The sequence below is a fragment of the Sceloporus occidentalis genome, unplaced genomic scaffold (assembly GCF_023333645.1).
Source record: "Sceloporus occidentalis isolate IW3139 unplaced genomic scaffold, rSceOcc1.0.p SCAF_62, whole genome shotgun sequence".
NCBI classification, from domain to species: domain Eukaryota; kingdom Metazoa; phylum Chordata; class Lepidosauria; order Squamata; family Phrynosomatidae; genus Sceloporus; species Sceloporus occidentalis.
In genome coordinates, this window is record NW_028317042.1 from 4,668,832 (window position 1) to 4,688,124 (window position 19,293).

The window sequence follows — 19,293 nt, forward strand, 5'->3', positions numbered from 1 at the left end:
AAACATAGTGGTCGGGATTACAGTTAAAGTGGGTGTTCAACTCAAGTAAGAGGGCGTGGTTTTAATAGAGGTTCCCCCCCCCCCCCCAGGAGGGGGCGTGGATATGTCTTGACTGTAGACCGTGCTGTGGGTGTGTCGACGAGTGATGGGGAGGAGAGCAGGCAGAGGTGAAGCGAGTTCCGGGCTTTTGGGCACCTTTCACCATTGGAGACGGTGAGCGGATCAGCAGATTCGGGGAAGAAGCAACTAGGATGCAGCCTCCTCCCCGCAAAGTGAGTCTTACTGCTCTGGGCTGGCTTTGATGTCCGTGTCTGTCATTGAGGGGGGGGGGGGGTTGTAACTCACTAGACTATTTATAAAAGTGCATTTCTGGAGTAAGGTTCTAAATGTGTAGCATTTACAGTCAATAGAATGTTCCTGGTTATCTGCTACACGTTTAGCGTAAGATTGTCAATATGTACGGGTACCTGTCCCATGTATGTATTGCAGTCTGTATCCCACATACAGGGCATTGCAGAAGAGGTGCACATACCTGCCACAGAGACATCTGATTATCAAGCAGGACAAGTGACTTTTCATTTGGCCATATTGTGATGTCCCATATGGAACTAGTACCTTGTTATATTTACTGGACATAAAAAGTGTAATGATGTAGCACACAAATTGCAACATCATTTGGAGTGGGCTGTATGGTTTACTAGAGCCAATGACATGTCCCCAGCTGCCAGATCACTTTATTAAATAGCCAAAGCCCACATGGATAGTAGATCATGTGGAAACCCATGTATAATAAGTACATATCATATATGTATGCCTATCAAAGACTGTTGCTGATGCAGAATGTTTATTAACTAAGTCATCTTAGAGGATCAGCACTAGCCAACACCAGCTTTGCACTAGCCGCTATGAAGTAATTCCCATCCTCCATTACCCAGGTCATTATACTTTAGAAAACTATCTGGCACAGCTCGAAGAATATTAATTTGAGTCCTAGGACAGCGGAGACTGTCTCAGAGTTTAAGAGCGTCTGAGTTGAATTATCTTTTTTGTGGGCAGGTAGTGGTTTTCATGCACTGTAAAGATAGTTCAAGGTGAATGAGAAAGATGACCTTCGCTGGACGCAGTCAGGCAATCAATACATTTCTTAAGATCGGTTTGTTCTAAAATGAGAGTATAGAATTTAAATCCAGACGTGATGCTTGTTGGACATATTTAAATATGCTGCTGTTTTATTCTTGATCACGCTGTATACATACATATGTAATGTGGATATTTAGCTACCATAAACAGAATGCTGTATATCATATTGATAAAGTGAGCTGTGTTCTTTAAAAATAAACAAAACAGAACGATTGACCTATGAATGAAAACAGATGCAGAATTATGCAATAATCCAGAACTTTTTATTATTTTGTGATTTTAAGTGTGGGAGAGATAATCATGCATAACTTGAAGGAAAAAAAAATCAATTTCCCCATGGAAAATATATGAATATATAATAGCATACATTTGCTTATTTTGATTTTTGATTTTGTTTTTTTATACAACTTTTAAGATGTGGGATTTGGGAAGTGATTGACCTGATTTTAAGAACAGTGAATGTGAGAGGTTTAACAGAGACAAAATCTGCTTACTAAAATATGAGTTTGGGTAAAATATCTAATAGCAACCAGATTAGGATGGTTGGTTGGTCCTGTGTGATCGGGGAGAATCTCTGGTCAGGAAAATATTTCTTGGAGGCAGGTTTTGCCATGCATAATGTAAATAAAATGTATTATTTTTTTAAAAAAAGAAAGCATTTCTTTGTTATCCACAAGATGTTTTTTTTTTACAAAGGGATCTAATTGTTGATTACATTTTTTTTATTGGCCTAACATAAATGATTTAGCTAGATATTTTACACTCCAACTTTCCCTTGTTAAGTAAACCTCTGCCAAAATGTTTATTGTTGTTGTTATTACCACTCTCAGATACAAATGTACAGTCCTTTTTAAGGCACTTTATAATCCAGGATTGTCTTTTGAGTAATAAGTCAACTCACTGATGGTCAAGTTAACCTTGTAAGTTGCAAAGTCTAGAGTTCTAATACTGTTTCATACGTGTTTTCAGTGCGTGTTGTAGATTTTACATTGTTTTGGTTATTGCCCTTCATTACAATGTAAATGTATTAGATTTTTGGGGACATGTGTACTAAAGGATTTTAATTTGTTTATACTTGGCGCATTGGAGCTTGAATTTGTCATTTGGTAATGATCAACACGCATGGTTCTCCGTAAGCACTTGGGAGGGCGCAAGGTCCTGAAGATAATGGAAATGGTGGGCACCAATGTCTAGCATGAAATGCTGCTGACCCCTTGATAATACTTACTTGTTTCTGTAAGTGAGGAGGTATTGCTGCCCACTGCCATTGCTCTCCCAAATAAAATACAATATGTAATCTTCTCCATGGAGCTAGCAATGCATTACATGACCCATGCACTACACATTATCATTACGGCACTGTGTATAAACTGTTCGAACACCAAATAAATGACACGGAGGCACATTGGATTTAGAATTGGCCACGGCATTTATTTACTAAATGCCGCGACATTGTTTATTACTCCAAATTTAACAGTATTAAAGAAATGTACACGTCTTAAAATTCTGAATTTAAAACTGAACCGACCATAACTTAATGGTCCTATTGACGACACCAGCCCCGCCAGATACCACCGGTCGTTGTAAAACTCAGGACACGATGGGTCGGGGCAATAAACACCTTGAATGTAGAAAACCTGTATGGGCATCACTCTAACATCTAACACAACATGAATGTATGCCCATACCACAAACTAGATCAAGGTCTAAAAACCTCTGGATCACTCCGCCAGATCCCAACACAATCCAGTGCAGCCGTCCTCCGCTGAACTCCTAGACTCGGGGAGGGAGGGCGGGAATCTTCTCTCCTCTGTATATCAGTTTGACATAATAAATATGGTTATTTTCACATAAATTTATACAGTATATTTTCCCTCCAAAATAAATCCCACCCAGGTGATACTGAGTCGCTGACCGATGTTTGACCCCAAATCCTCCCCCAGTTCCTTCCTGAGTGCATGGCTGGGTCATGTAACCCCTTCTGCCTATACGTCTCCAGGGGTCTCTTGAAACTTGGACACCCTGAAATAAATGTCAACATTTTTTGTTTGCTTCATTTTTTAATAGGTGAAAGTTACTCAAGAGGTGAAGGTACATTTTGGAGAACAGCTTTCCAGTCTTCAGAATAAACAGCAGCAAGATACTGAACTCTTGGAAGATATCAGGTACTGTTTTCTTCCGCAGGGAATTCGGTTACAAGGTTCAATCAAAGCAAAAATCCCAAAGGCTGTGGCCTGCTCACAAAAGTTATGGCCTAAAAAATCTATATATTTTACATAGTACACCATTCACTTCACATGGTATGACTGTTACAACTGGTAACTACTAAATCAGGGGCGTCCAACATGCGGCCCGCGGGCCAAATGCGGCCTATGTGACCTCGAGGTGCGGCCCGCGTGAGATCGGCAGCCAGGATCACATAGTCACAAGCCCTGCCGTTTACTTGTGGGAGGGTCTATTCTCTGCTCCAGTCCTGCCTCCTCTGTGGGGAGAACAAGGGAGGCCGCGCCCCCTGCCTCCTCTGTAAACGGCATCGAGAGCTGTAGTAGGTAAGGGGGTGGGGGAGGTTGTTTGAATGAGTATGCCTGTGAGGGAATGAATGTGTGAATGAATGAGTATATGAATGAATGAGTGTGTGTGTGATAGCATGGATGTGTAAGTGCTGGAACCTAGGCATGATGGGACTGTGATTGCTGTTAGCAATCACACTCCTATCATTCTAAGTCAGCCAGTACATGCTGAAACCTGGCTAGCTGCCCCCCTTGTGTATTGATGCTGCCAGCAGTATGGGGTCTGCACTTACAGCCACCCTGTACCAGCATGTACTGGCTGACTTGGCATGATAGGAGTGTGATTGCTAACAGCAATCTGCTAACAGCAATCACAGTCCCATCATGCCTAGGTTCCAGCATTTACTGGTTGCCTGGGTATAAAAAGAGTGTGTTTGCTGTTAGCAATCACACTCCTATCATGCCAAGTCAGCCAGTACATGCTAAAACCTATTATAAAACCTTGTCTTATAATCGAGCAAATACGGTATATTATTTACATATAATCAAACAGTACATACAGGGTTTATAGCATATACATGAGCAACGTTGGTGTCTCAGTTGTGAACAGATATAACTTTTACAATGTTTATTATGCCCCAGACTATTTTTTTTATATTTTACAAGTTAATATGATGCAGAGATCTTGTGTAAAGGTTCACTATTTAATTTTTGATATAAAGAATGTTAGTGTCTCTAAATCAGCTGCAGACACCCTCATTTTTCTTCTCAATACTACCTGAGTCATGTAAATTCTAGTTGCACAACAGCTGGAGGACATGCTTCGCTTTGTCTATGAAAAGCCCTTGAGTAGAATCATTTTTCATTTATTTTCAGTTTTATGATATGGCTACTCCTAATCATGCATGCTGTAAATTTACTATAGACCTGCAAAAAAGCTAACGAGAAGTTTAATTACCGTATTTTTCGCTCTATAAGACGCACCTGCTGATAAGACGCACCTAGATTTTAGAGGAGAAAAAAAAGGAAAAAATATTTTGAGCTAAAAAATGGGCTAAAATATTTATTACAATAACTGAATAAGCTATGAACACAGTAAGACACACGCAGTAAGACACACACAGACACAGTAAGACACACACAGACACAGTAAGACACACACAGACACAGTGAGATACACACAGACACAGTGAGACACACACAGACACAGTAAGACACACACAGACACAGTGAGACACACACAGACAGACACAGTAAGACACACACAGACACAGTAAGACACACACAGACACAGTGAGACACACACAGACACAGTAAGACACACACAGACACAGTGAGACACACACACACACACACAGTAAGACACACACACACACACACAGTAAGACACACACACAAACACAGTAAGACACACACAGTAAGACCTCCCTCCCTAACCCCCCTTCTCAGTATCTCCCCTCTAACTCCCTAACCCCCCCTTCTCAGGATCTCCCCTCTAACTCCCTAACCCCCCCTTCTCAGGATCTCCCCCCCCCGCCCCGGTCACTTACCTTAAACTCCTGTGTTGGAAGAGTGAGGCGTTTGTCTCGGGTGCCGGCGCTTCACTGCTGAGCGCCGGCGTCTGACGTCATATGCCGGCGCCCAGCGTAAAGCGCCGGCACCCGAGACAAACGCTTCCAACACAGGAGTTGAAGCGCTGAGGCAGGCGGCAGTGGCGGCGGCCGCCGCCAGCAAAGGATTCCTGTATATCTGTCAGGCAGGGGGGCCCGAGAGTTGCCGAGCGGTTGTCTTCAGCAACCGCTCGGCACCCCTTGGGCCCCCCTGACTGGCAGAAATCCAGGACTCCTCTGCTGGCGGCCGCCGCCGCCTGCCTCAGTTGCGACCCCGGATTTATCGGCGTATAACACGCAGGTAAGGTTTAAGCTCCGGATTTTAGTTAAAAAAGTGCGTGTTATACGCCGATAAATACGGTATATCGTTGCCCCCCCCCCCCCCTCCCTGCCTGCATCTTCGCTCCATAAGACGCGGCTGATTTTTCATCCTACTTTGGGAGGAAAAAAACTGCGTCTTATGGAGCGAAAAATACGGTAGTTAAAAAAAATGTAATTATAGAATTTGACAGCAGAACTTTTCTGCCAATTTGTCCTAATGTAAAGACCCGGGCTTCATCGGTTCTTGGTCTTCCCATGGTCACGATAGCTTTACGTCTTCCCAATGCATGTTTAGGTTCCCTTACTCTATTTGCCTCTACCACTTCCATTGGGAGACTTTCCAAATATCTACTCTCTCAGTAAGGTCAAAGTTTCTTACCTTGAATCTAAACCTCTATATATATATATATATATTTAAATTGTTGTTATCTTGTGGTAACATTTCTTCTGTTTTGAAACAACTTTAACTCTTTTAATTTGTTACAAACATTTAAATAATTAAAGGGAATTACCATCCTCTCTTCTTCTTTCCTCCAAGATATTATATATAATATATATAATCCGTCTCCTGTCTCAGATCGATTGCCCTATCTACTTCAATATCTATACCTGAACATTAAGTAGTGTAACACTGAATACTCAACATTTACTGTCTGTAGGGCATGGTATTTGTGTGTTTCTTAATTGATGTTACACCTACAGATTTTTGTATTGTATCATATCTATCTTCATCTTTGTTTTCTAATATGCTCTTACAAACGTGTAACTAATCCTTTAGGATATATTTCAACTTGAATTATGGGAAGTCTGTGTGCACACATCTACAATTGCATCACGTTGTAAAGCATACTTTAGCAGTTTATTCACTTCCTTTCAGTGGGGAGTTAAGTAAACTTTTGGATTTTTCGGGAACTTGAAGTGAGTGGGTGGATAGCAAAAGAAAATGAATACGCAGTCCCATGTAGATGAATCTAGCAATACGTTCATAGCTCTGAGTTACTGAAGCATACATTGTTTTCTTTGTAACAAGTTATTGAGCAGGACCTGCGTATAGCACAACATACCTTGGATATTCACGTTAACAAGTTCATTAATACATTTTTAGGACATTAATCATCTTTTAATCTACACTCTTCTCAAAAACTACATTTTACAGCTCTCTACACTGTTCATTTAGGTTAGGCAAACATATTTTTTCCCTGTGGAAGGGTGGGCTGTTTTCGTTAGGTGACAGTCAGAGAAACCTTCTACACTAGGCAATGATATAGACTTGTTTTACGACAAGTGATTTTATAGATACCTAGTTTAGTGGACACTCATCACATCACATGCACACACCTCAAAAATGTACCCCCCTACTATTTCTACATAAATGTCCAACCAAATAATAAAAGCAATGGAAACTAAATCATATTCTTAAGTCCCGAGTTAGTTAGTAACTGCATCCAATATATGTTGTACAGTAAATTTACATGTACCGTATTGGCTCGGATATAGGCCGCCCCCGTATATAGGCCGCACCCTAAAAGTTTGGTGCTTTTTTAAAGAAAAAGTTTTTTTCTTTAAAAAAACACCAAAAAAACATGCTGCCACTCTGTCCTCCCTCCCCGAGATATGCTACCACTGTCCTTCCGCCCCGAGATATGCTGCCACTGTCCTCCCCCCCCCCGAGAAATGCTGCCACTGTCCTCCTCCCTGCCCGAGATATGCTGCCACTGTCCTCCCTGCCCGAGATATGCTGCCACTGTCCTCCTTGCCCGAGATATGCTGCCACTGTCCTCCCTCCCCGAGATATGCTTCCACTGTCCTCCTCACTTACCGGAGCAGACTCCCGGGTGTCTTGTGGGGCCGGCGGGGGACATCTACGCAATACGCGTATACAACTTCCGGTGCCGGCACATCCAGTTGTATATGCGTATTGTGTAGATGTCCCCCGCCGGCCCTGCAAGACACCAGGGAGTCTGCTCCGGTAAGTCGGGGGGGGGGGCAGTGGAAGACGGTCCGCACGATGCACTTAGACAACCTCCCGTGCCGGCACCCCCCCCCCGTGGGAAGTGCTGGCAGGGGAGGCTGTCTGAGCGTATCTGCACCGCTGCGGGGGATCTGTATCCAAACCCCGCTGCCTGCCCGGCGCCCGGGACTGCATGTCCCGGGCGTCGGGCGCTAGACCCCAAATATAGGCCGCACCCCCACTTTAAAAACTTAAAGTGGGGGGGAAAAGTGCGGCCTATATTCGAGCCAATATGGTATGTAGTAGAACACAATATAACACAGGATAGGTACGCATAAAAAGGGGGGTTATATTCCATAATCATTGAAGAAACCAATCTAGCTAGACTGTCTAGCTATCTGTCCACAAACATGCCAACCGTATTTATCTTTTTAATACACATGTAAATAGATTAATATGTACTTGTGTTCTTGTGTACTATAGCTTCCATGTGGCAACATCTGAAATGTTGGTGTTACAGTATGCTGCTGACCTAGATGGGCTGACAGCATGCGGTCATTTAGCCCCTATCTCTCCACTTCAGAGGAAGACTGTGCTTTTGAAGTTCATGTTGATAGTTTCAGAAAATTAGTCCAGATTGTAAAAATAAAAAGCACGTTAAGAATAATATTCTAAAATGTAGCATCGAGCCTTTCTTTGAGAGCATGTCCCCTAGAAACCAGCCTGGTATTGCACAGTGGGCAAATAACCAAACAACAACAACAAACTAAAATGTAATTTCACATAAATTGGATTGCCGACTAATTCTTGTGTGTAAATGATACTAATAACAATTAAGTATTGTCAAAATAAAATTATTTCAAAACTGGATAGCGTAAAAGAGACATTAAGGCGTATAAAAATCAAAAAGCTTGAGAAAGAGAGAGGAAGGAAAGTGAAAAGAAAAAAAGGGATAGGAAAAAAGAAATGGTATCGAAAAAGAGGGAAATGGGAAGATGTGGAAGGACACAAAATAAAGGGGGGGGACAAAAAGGAAGGTATAACAAGTGTAAAGAAGAAAAAATATGGAGCGATTAGAGAAGAGAGAGAAAGATGGTAGAGCGAGACACAGAGGAGCGAGAGGAAGGTAGAGAGAAAAAAAGGGATGTGAAATGACTTGAACTAGTATAAAATGTTTTTGATAAAATTATTTCTGACAATCTGCCCTTATTTTGAGTACTAAGATTAACTGTGCTACATGTTTCAGTTAATATTTTCCTGGGTAAATAAGTAATGTTGGAAGGCCTTTATGTAAACCACATGTTTGGTTTTTGTATCTATGCTAATATGCTTTGGAAATCACTATCGAAATTGGCATCAAACTATCAGTTTCTTTTACTTTACTTGGGCATTGTAATCTAATGATTTGAAGATCTGGTAGTATTGAGAACAAAATCCTTAAGTAAAAAGTACAAGATTACATTTGACGTAACAGCTTAGTTTCATATATTTTGTGTATGTTTTAAATGGACAGGAAAAAAGTCCGAGCTGATCATAGTTACTGTAAGGCATTAAATGTATCCTTTTGTAGTTTGTACTTAGCAGCCTGGTGTACTGTCGCTAAAAGCAAGTTAAAAATAGATGTATGCAAGATAAGGTGGATTTCAGATACCAGTTCTGGTTTTATGGATATAATGTTGAAGAAGTGCTGAGTCGGACAATCAGTAGATCATTAATCTCCACATCAATAGGCCTGGAGGGTTCATTCCAGACATTAAGTAATTGTCCAAACAGAGAAATATGACTTGCATTTAAAAAAATCATCTTACGTTATAGAATATTTTAGATAAATTATTCCAATTTTATTTACGTTTAGGTTTAAGGCATTTCAGGAGGCAGAAATGCCTTATGCCCCCCAATTAACACTTCCCAGGGAGTCGGAAGCACCGGTAAGTTTTTTTGGGGGGGATGTTAAATGGGGGACATAAGACAGGAGGATCCAGGTCCCCTTCAGCGCTGTGGGGGATCTGGATCTTAGTCTCATAATCAGACCTATTTGAGGTCTGATTATAGGATGACCCTGATTATAAGACAAGGGGTATTGCTCTGAAAAAAACTTTGTCTTATAATCGAGCAAATACGGTACTTGCCTAAAGTGCTCTATCATACATTATTGTTTGGTAAGGGTTTTTGAGGCAGTAGACTGTTTGGTGCTTTGAATAATAATTCCCCATTTACCTGTGTTACCTGGATTCTAGATGCACAAAATAATGGCACGCCACAGCTTGAAAGTTTGTATCCAAAATAGAAATTTAATGCAGGGGTATATAGCGTACACTAAACATGAACAGACCACGCTCCATGCATTTTGTGCTACATTAGAGCTAAACCCCATAAAGTAAAGCAATTCTGAGGCCTACCTCAATAAAAGTTCTGTTTGGAGAGGTGGAAGTCTCTGCTAGTGCACATGCCTCTGAATGTGAACAATGAATGACCAAACTGGGATCTGATTTATTTTCTATTACACAAAGATAGACAATGTGAGACTGCGTGATTGGCGATTTATTTATTTTATTTTTTTTCCTCTCACATTTACCTGGATTTTATGCTAGTGTTCTTTGTGTTGTAACCATTATACATTTTTTGATAGTGTTCATGTACTATTTTGTGTTTTTGTTTTTTTTCTCTCTGGCATGTCTTCAAAACATATTCTAAGTACAGCCAGCCCCCTCTCACACTTTTATGTTCAGTTAATTATTGGGCAAGATGTTGCTAATTTAGACGTAATTATGGGCTTCTACCAGTTTAAAACCGTTCTTCCTGCTGAAAGGATAAATAGAATCCTGCTCTTTGTTACTGGATGTTTCTAATCCCCTATGACCCATTCTTATGGAACAATTTCACAATATTAGATCCAAAAGAGAAAAAATATATCTTGAATATTTATCCACTGTGTCATTTACACTTTTTATGGGAACTTTTTAGGTTAACAGCAAATAGAAAGGGATACTTAACCTGTGTCACGTCTGCTTTTATTTTTTACTTTGCAGGTCCTTTTGCAAGCAAAGAGCAGCTATTGAAAAAGAATACGGACAGGTAAGACGCTATATGCGCTAACACATAAAGTGTGAGAAAACCAATTTAGATGTTATGCAGCAGGGCCGCCATCAGAAATACAGATCCGGACCCCCAGCCGTTACAGCCCAACGCAAACCCTTAGGTAACCAGCACTGTGCCAATTTCTCTGCCCTATCTTTTGTGTCCATTTTCCTATTCTCCAATTTTTTTTCTTCCTCTGTTGCTCAGATGCATTTGCCATCATCTGCTTTCTTTCTCCCATGCCCTTTTTAGTGCCGATTTATCTCTCACTTGCCCATTTTGCTGACGTTTGTATGTCAATTATTCTGCCCCCTCTTGTAATGTTTGCTTGTCTTCACAGGAGTAAAAGAAATGTTTTTGATTTTGTCTATAGCCTTTCCCGTGCCTGCAGAAACATTTTTGTGTCTTTTTTAGTAAATTCATATGATGCCGTCCATATTTTGAGTTTTCTATTCTTTTGTTAAATGTAAAATAAGAAAAATATACATGAAAGTACATAATTAAAAAAAAAAAATAAGAAGTTTGCTGGAAGGTTGTTTTTGTTTATGACCCTGATGAACGACAGGAATACTTAAAATAAATACATCTGGCAGGTGGCACCCCTGTAAAAGAGCAAACAAACATCAGACACAGAACAAGGATCTCATGCAGTGAACTACACACAGGAAGTCTGTTTACTTATTAGCCAGACAACATCGGCAAACAATGGGCTTCAGACTGGAGTTATTAGATCTCAGCTCACCGTGCAGCGTGCAATTAAAATTTCCATAGGACATCTCCTTTAAAGACAGAATATCGACTCCTACGTGCATTCCTGGGTTGGAAGCACCCATTAACGACTTTAGTTAAAGTAACACTAATCTGAAATAATTGTATGTTTCAGTTTATTTTTTAATTGCAGTGTTAATTGTTGTTGTAAAATATTGGTTAGATCACCATCATCCAGCATGCTATACAAAATATAGGCTAGCCCCTGGATACTATTAAATTTATCTTTGGAATATTATAGAATAGGTGGATTTTTCAGGCAAAAAATAAAATAAAATCCTTAATCAAATATTAAGCCTGGGTCTAGCCACGATACATGTGGTTGACCTCAGACCTGAAAATGGGTTGTAGTTTTCCGCTAAGGTTGCTATATTAGTTGGAATCTTTTTGCATTTTGCATGTTGAGGATTACGCAATGTTGATTTTTGGGGCTGACCATCCACAACTAAATATTTAGTTTTTTTTGTTTTTAAACATTGCACCTCATTGCACAAGTGAAGGTGAAAATAAGGGTAAAAGCTGTTAAATCCTGCACTCAGTGTTATGCTTGGAAATTAATTTTTCTTCATATATTTTTGCAAAACCAAAGACGTGGCCTCATAGGCACAATAACATTACAGATGAATGCAAAATCGATGGAAATTTCTATACTTTCTTACCAAGAAAAATATTTTCCAGAGGCTGCAAGATGAGTGTAGACATTTACATGCGTATACACATACAGTATATAACTGTTATGGTACAAAAATAATTAAACATTTCTCATTTGGCCAAGGGTCAGTCACGCTCTAATGTCAACGGTGTTATTTGCAAGCAAAGTACACATCCTCTTTGGCAAGAATCAATATTTGTGAGCCTGGCGCTAACCGCTTAGGCCGTCTTGTGTTATTATGTTTCCTAGTGGAATGTGTGGGCTTCTCTGTACAAGTGCAGAATGTAGCAGAGCAGTGCGAGGAAAAGTAGTATGTTCTGGTAAACAAGCACGGCAGACAGAGGCCTTTTATGAACATGCTGTTTTTGTGACCTCCAGGCACTGACGAGACTGGCAGGTCAGTACCTTAAAAGAGATTGGCAACGTGGGAAAAATGAGACCAGCGAATGCAGGTATGTGAAAATTTGGTGGGTGTGTATGACCAGTTAAAACTATCCTAAGTTTGGGGAAAATTAACAATGCGTATTAAAGTGTCAGTACCGTGTCCCAGATACCCAGGCAGCCTCCTAATAAAATGATGCATGCTGTAGGTACTTTAATATTCATGTTTTAAATCTTCAAAAAAATTAAAACCTACAGTAGAATGACTAAGGACCATCCCTAGGTATTCTTAGCCAGATGCAGTAAATAGAACTTCTAGTATAAACTAAATTAATTAATCTGCTTGTGCTGCCTTTATATAATTTAAGAGCTAAATTGGTCCTTCTCAAGAAGTATTGGCACCTTCCATTATCAGACGCTAGGGTGACTTCATTTTTTGGTCTCCATTTTTGTGTTGTCACTGCATTGCTCTGTCTACTGCTTTCTTTCGGTGTAAGTTTCCTCTAGCTGTGAACTATTCTATGTAGAATTCTTTTTACGAATTGCAAAAAAGGCATTTTATATTTGCAATTACCGGTATTTCTGTATTTAATGCTAGCCTTGCATATCATGTGTAACTACTTACAATTCCATTTTAGCAAGAGAAAAAAATTAAGCTTAAAAAATAAATGCGTTTCAAATAAAAATGGCTTCTGTGAATCAGGTGTCAAGTTCTAATAAAGAAACCAACTTAACCTGTTATGAAGTTGAGGTACATTTATAATTAGAAGTTTTTTTTGTACAGGACTTGCTTATACATTTGCAGTTCAGACTACTGGCTGAGGGTTTCAACAGACTGTGTGGACAGGGTCAGCCTGGGTCCATCTTCTGCTCCATCTCCTGCATAACCCATGCATGTAATTGTGTTGACAACCCATGTAAAATACACTGCACAACAGTTTGTAGCATCCATAGAGAAGGTCAAGTTAACAAATCAAGGGTGCGGTATAAGAGAGAACACGTGAACACTATTTAAAACTGGACAGCGCTACCATCGAATGTAATTGTCGGAAAAATGTCAACCCTTAAATAAAATCTGAGGAAATTGGCTATTTTGTACTTTGAACTGGAGATAAGCTGCCAATCATCACTGATATGCTTCCTACAACCATTTATAACAGTGAAAGGAGCACTGAATTTAAACAAAATTTTTTTTTTTAGTTTATACATACTCATTGTTTGTTAAATTTGATTTAGTATGCAGATTTGATCCACCTTATCTCTCATGGTTAGTTAAGGCAACCAAGGTGCCATAGTCCATACCTATGCAGGAATGGTTCATCTGACGAACTGGAGATTAAACAATAACTACTGAAGAACAAAGGTTTTTTTTTTTCCTAGCAGTGAAAGGGATTTCCTTAAGATATCTGAACACCTGGAAAAGATTTTGTTCCTGGTGCGAGTCAAAGGGTTGTTTTATTTCAGAGTGTCCTTATCCATTGATTCTGGACTTCAGGAGGGCTTTGCTCGTGGTCTACAACTGACTACTGTCTCTGCTATCAGCGCTCTGTTAGACTTTAAAATTGTTTTGCTTCAGAGGTTCAGGCATTTTTCACACTTGTCAGAATTGAACCTTAACCCTGTGGTCCAGATGATCCCCAGCATCTCAGTTTAGTCCTCCAGTCTCATTTTTACTCTTTTTTTTTTTTTGAGCCATTACAGAAGATTTATCTTCGTCTGTCGCTGAAAACTGCCTTTTATGATTGCTGCCACCTCTGTGAGAAGAACAACGGAAGAAGCAACAAACACCTTGTGTCGGTGTATTACTACCTATCTAGGAGAAAACAAAGAAGTGGAAGTAATGATCTTGTCTGTTAGTGGCCACGTCTGGAACCGACAAGGGTTATAGCTTTTCCTAACTGATTATAGATGGATTCTATCTACCAAGACTCCACCCATGAGTATCAAGACTAATTCTGTTCATGCTGTGTTGACATCCTGGGCAGAGAGATGCATGATATTAGCAGAGCAAATCAGCAAGACAGCTGCTTGGAGAAGCCTTCATTTTTTTATTTGCCATTACTAGCTTCACTGACGGATGCAATCTTTTGGTAGTAAAGTCCTGGAAGCAGCTATTTCCTGTTCCTGAATTGACTTTGTCTCTCTCCCCACCCATTATTTTTGATCTTTGGTATATTGCTATCTGTGTGTCACCAGGAGTTGCAGGGAAACAGTTAGTTCTACCGAAAGCGCATTTTCTATGCTGATCCATGGTGACACACTCATTCCCTCCCTTTATTGCTTATTTTTGTGGTTTTTCTGTTAAAGAATTTTGTTTTTTTGGGGGGGAAAGTAATTATTTCTACCGGAGTGATCTTTGTTAATCGCTGAAGGCAACAATGAGAGGAGGGGTATTTTTTTCCTTAGTTACGCAGGAGATGTCTATCTGTCACCAGGAATCAGCAGGGAATTGATCTCTTATTAAATAGAACTGTTTGTTGTGAATGAATCACTATTTTTTTGTTTGTTTTTATGTACTCACAGTGCAGCTGGTGGTGGGTCAAGCGCTTGGTATTTCAATTTCTTTATTTATGTTGGTATACAGCCAGTGGACTAAGCAAGAAATGTAGTGTTCCTAGGATTTGCGTTGGCTTTAATGTTTTCTTAATTTTTTTTGTTTGTTTCCTTTTTTTTCTCCAAATAGCATAATAAGATAATGGCTAAACTTTGGAAGCAAAATATTTTACAGGAAAACAGACCATTCCCTTTACTTAAAAGGATATTTATACACAAGGAACGGGACAAGGAAAGAAGAAACCAGATCTTTGACTATAAAAATACATATATATCACATATGTCAGTGACAACTGATTAGTGTAATTAAAATAGTTCCTGCTTACTAAATCCAATCATGGTGGAAAATAATATATTGGCATGGTTTTATGAAACATAGGTCATGTCAAACTAATTTAATAGCATTCTACGAAGAAGTTAGTAGAAGTGTAGATCAAGATGTTGCAGTGGACGTAATCTACTTGGATTTTGTCTACAACTGAACACACATTTTACATTTTTTTTGGTCTGTCTTTGCACTTTGTAGGTGTATCATGCAAAGTTTTGTTTTTTCATTCAGGTATAATCCTACAAATTGCACGTATGTAAGGGATACTTTATGTGCGTCCGTTTCTAGGCATTTTCGGTTTTCTCATTGAAAAGCCCTGAATAAAAAGACAGGCTGTTAAATATTCGTCTTGACAGTTATCACTTTAAAATATAAATCAAAGAGTACGGACGTTTTGATGTAGTTGGTCTGTGGTTTGTTCCTCTCAGGAATGTGTTTTCCGTGTGGAGGTCCATGATTGAAGGAACTGCTTTTATTGGGCAAACCCGTGTCATGGCTGCTGAGAGCTATAAGACCTTGACAACCGAAGCTGCAAAAACTGCTCGGAATGCAAAGGAGCAATCTCTGAAAAAGGTAAACAAAGTTATTTGTTGTAGGCAATTTTACTCAGCAGCCCCTTCTTCAGATGAAAATGGAAAAGAGGTAAATACATTGCGATAGTGTAGCCTGTAGTTTAATGCCAAATGCAGTAGTAATTTGTGAAAGACTGTCGCTCGTCATTTTATAACTAGCCTCAAGCTTTGGGAGTGATCCCTCTCAATCTTTCGAATAAGAGTGTTGTGCAAGGTCTGGCCAAACTGTGTATGATTCTTAGGCATCCTTGGATGTCAACAACAATTACAGATGATCCACCCCTGGTAACAATACCAGGTAGTTCAAATTCCTATTAATCATTAAACAAAGAATAACAGCTGGTTGTTTTTCGGAGATACTCATTTAATGAGAGGTTTCATGGAAAAAATATTTTTCTCATTGAGCATAGAATACAGTGCTCTATGTCGTAATCTAGGTTATCATTTACCAAATCCTGCTTTTTTCTTTTTGTTCCAATAAACTTTATTTACCTGCAAACCTAGAGGCTGTCACTGTTAGTCGTGTGATAATATTGGGTTGAGTTTCCCCACACTGAAACGATTCTTTATGGCAATACTGATGTAGCCCATTCCTCCGCATACTTTATTACTCAGAGAGTCTGGCTGGGAGATTTGCAGTGAAGGAATCAGTGTGTTTGGTACTTTGGTCTCGAACAAGTGCAAATGGCTAATATACAACCGCCAGAAAACATTGTATAGCACAAAAACTAGAGCAGTTTAAAAAATAAAAAAAAGACCTGGTAGTTGTAGTAGTAGTAGTAGTAGTAGTAGTAATAAAAAGGACCAGTCTTTATTATGCAGTCTTTAGACCAGCTACTTGCATTGTTCAGGGTCTGCTTCCAAAATGTATAATGTTGATTTATTTAGGCTGCATTTAAAAAATAAAATATTTTCCATGCAAATAAATACCATTAAGATTTTACCCATGCTCTGCTCCCTCATCACTAACATTCCCACATTAACACAGATCTGTCGGAATTAAAAAGTGGTGCCGTTTGCAGATGGCTGGAGGCAGTTGTATTTAGTTTGTTGGACAACAGCATAGATTAATTGTGTTGAGTTTCATGCCAAGGACAAGTTGGAACATTCCCTTTTATATTCCAGTAGTATTGTATCCCGGTTTCTGCATGAATAATGGAAAACCATCAGGAGTTGTGTTTTGTAAGGCCATGTAAAGTATCTGGGCACACATGAGATTAATATCAATCTGTCTTAAAAAAAAAAGAACATTGTAAAAGGAAAAAAAAAGTCTTACACAATTCTTAACGGAATGATTCAATATGAATTTTTGTTTCCAGAGCATTGACCAGCTTTTGAAAGTTCAAAATGAACTTTTAGAGACTGTGAAAGAGGTTGGCAAAACTAGGAAACGCTACATCCAGCTAGAACGGGTCGGTGAAGTGGCCAAGGAAAAGGCAGCTGATGCCGATGCAAGGTAAATATTATCGGTAACAATTGATCTTTAAAGTACATATCGATTTATGTATCCCTGAAGAAGCCTTTAAGATACAATTAAAGAAAAATGTAGCGTATGCATGTTTAAGCGCTCCACATGGATTTTCTCCCCCATTTAAAGTAACCGTTTACTGTCCTTGAAAGCCTCAAAAAAAAAAATAAACAATGTATGTTCAAGTATACAGTGAGAACTTTAATATGTATTATCCTAAAAAGACAATTTTTAAGTTCTAAACTGCTTTAGCAGCTCCTCTTATTCCCTGATCTGACAATTTTAACTCTTTCCATGCATGCATGCTGACCGCTGAACAGACCCATTCTAGCCATGTTCCCCGAGCCCGGGCTAGAGCTCGTTGGCGGTAATTATATGGAAGAGGCTGTGTTCGGCCAAACATGTCATTGAATATAGCTGGAGAGCAGTGAAGAGGGCAAATGCATATGGGGGGTTCTGCAGAATCCCCTTATGCATATGCAAGGGAGACACCGCAAAAACGTTAAGAACCATTTGGCCCATATAGATTGCCCATTTTTCCTAATGTATTTTTCCTTTAGTATTTGCCACACATGCGGGGTACCACATCCGTTTCCTTTTTTCTTTTAGTTAAATGCAGTGTTCTGCTGCCTTTAGCAGATCATCTCTTAAATAGTTCCATTTATCTGAGACTCCATCTAAAGTTGTCCAGACATCAGACACTTTTTTGAAAAATCCACCTTTCTAAGATAATAAATCTTTTAGTGTGCTTCAGTGTAACTTCTCTCCTTATATTAAACCACACTGATCAATAATCACTGGAGCCCAAACACTCTCCTACAATGACATCTGTAATAAAGTCTCCATTTGTAAATACTACATCCTGCATAGCCTCCTTCCTTGTTGGCTCCTCTACACAGTCTCTATGTAGGAATGTTAGGATGTCTCTGCTCCAGACTGAGCCCACTTTTTACCCCTAATCTACATGAGGTAGATTATACTCCCCGATAATGATAACCTCGTCTTTAAAGGACAGTTTAGTCATTTTTTCAAGTAGCAGATGGTTGAGCTCCTCGGCGTGTCCAGGAGGTCTGTATATCACACCAGTGCAAACAACCTCTTTGTTACGAAGTTCTAACCCAAACTGTCTCTAGGTTCTCCTTATTACTTTGTATAAGATGAATTTTTAAGCTATTATTTTTTTTTTTACATAAAAGGCCTTCCCCCTTTTCTGCCATCGCTATCCTTTCTGTTAACCAATGCAGTAAGTACAGAGATCTCATTCCCTAAATTATGGGCATTTGTACACATCATGTTGTGGTTTTGCCTTTTCTGTATCTACTCTGATCCTACCATTCATTTCCCAACTTCCTGAAGCTAAGCCCTGCCCTAAATCTACATTATCTACCCATTTAATGATGTCTTCACCCTTCCACATACTCTTCTTTAAAATGATAAAATCATAATTAAAATAAGGAGGTAGGTTCAGGATTTGGGATTCTCTTAATCTCTTGTCGTAGGGGTAAAGCTTGTACTATTTATTGGAAAACATGTCTTTAAAGTTTACAGGGAAGCTAAGAGGTTTTTTCTATTTTTAATTATGAAGGAATTAGTTGCTGTTTAAGGGAAGATTGTTTTATATTCATTTGATGTAAGTATCAGATTAAGTATGTTGACACTGTAATTAGAATCTAATAGTTATTTTAATGTAGATTCCATTCTGTGTATAACCAATGCACCAAATTAGCTGCACAGTAGTTTTGTTTATTCTCAAAATTTGCACTTGTAACCACTTTGAAACCAGAAAACATTTTTGCAAATTTCTGCAAATGCAGATTTTTTGAACCAGAATGGCTTGTTAAAGGGCAGAAATAATCTTAATTTAACCACCAGTTATGCAAACCAGTAACAAAAAGACATGGATGTTGCTTAATAAAGCATTTAAGCCCATTTGGTAAAACAAAACTTTTTTTATGAGCAAT

At 39.3% G+C, this 19,293-nt stretch overlaps 1 protein-coding gene across 1 annotated transcript in view; it reads left to right on the forward strand.

Annotated features, from left to right (window-relative positions):
• The first annotated feature begins 251 nt into the window (after nt 1-251).
• LOC149287337 (F-BAR and double SH3 domains protein 1-like) overlaps nt 252-19,293 on the forward strand; it is a 40,474-nt gene continuing 21,432 nt past the window's right edge. The window contains exons 1-6 of the mRNA XM_089493036.1: nt 252-272; nt 3,208-3,305; nt 10,562-10,607; nt 12,409-12,482; nt 15,721-15,865; nt 17,184-17,320. Coding sequence (XP_089349162.1) covers nt 252-272; nt 3,208-3,305; nt 10,562-10,607; nt 12,409-12,482; nt 15,721-15,865; nt 17,184-17,320 — 521 coding nt within the window. The remainder of the gene's footprint in view (nt 273-3,207; nt 3,306-10,561; nt 10,608-12,408; nt 12,483-15,720; nt 15,866-17,183; nt 17,321-19,293) is intronic.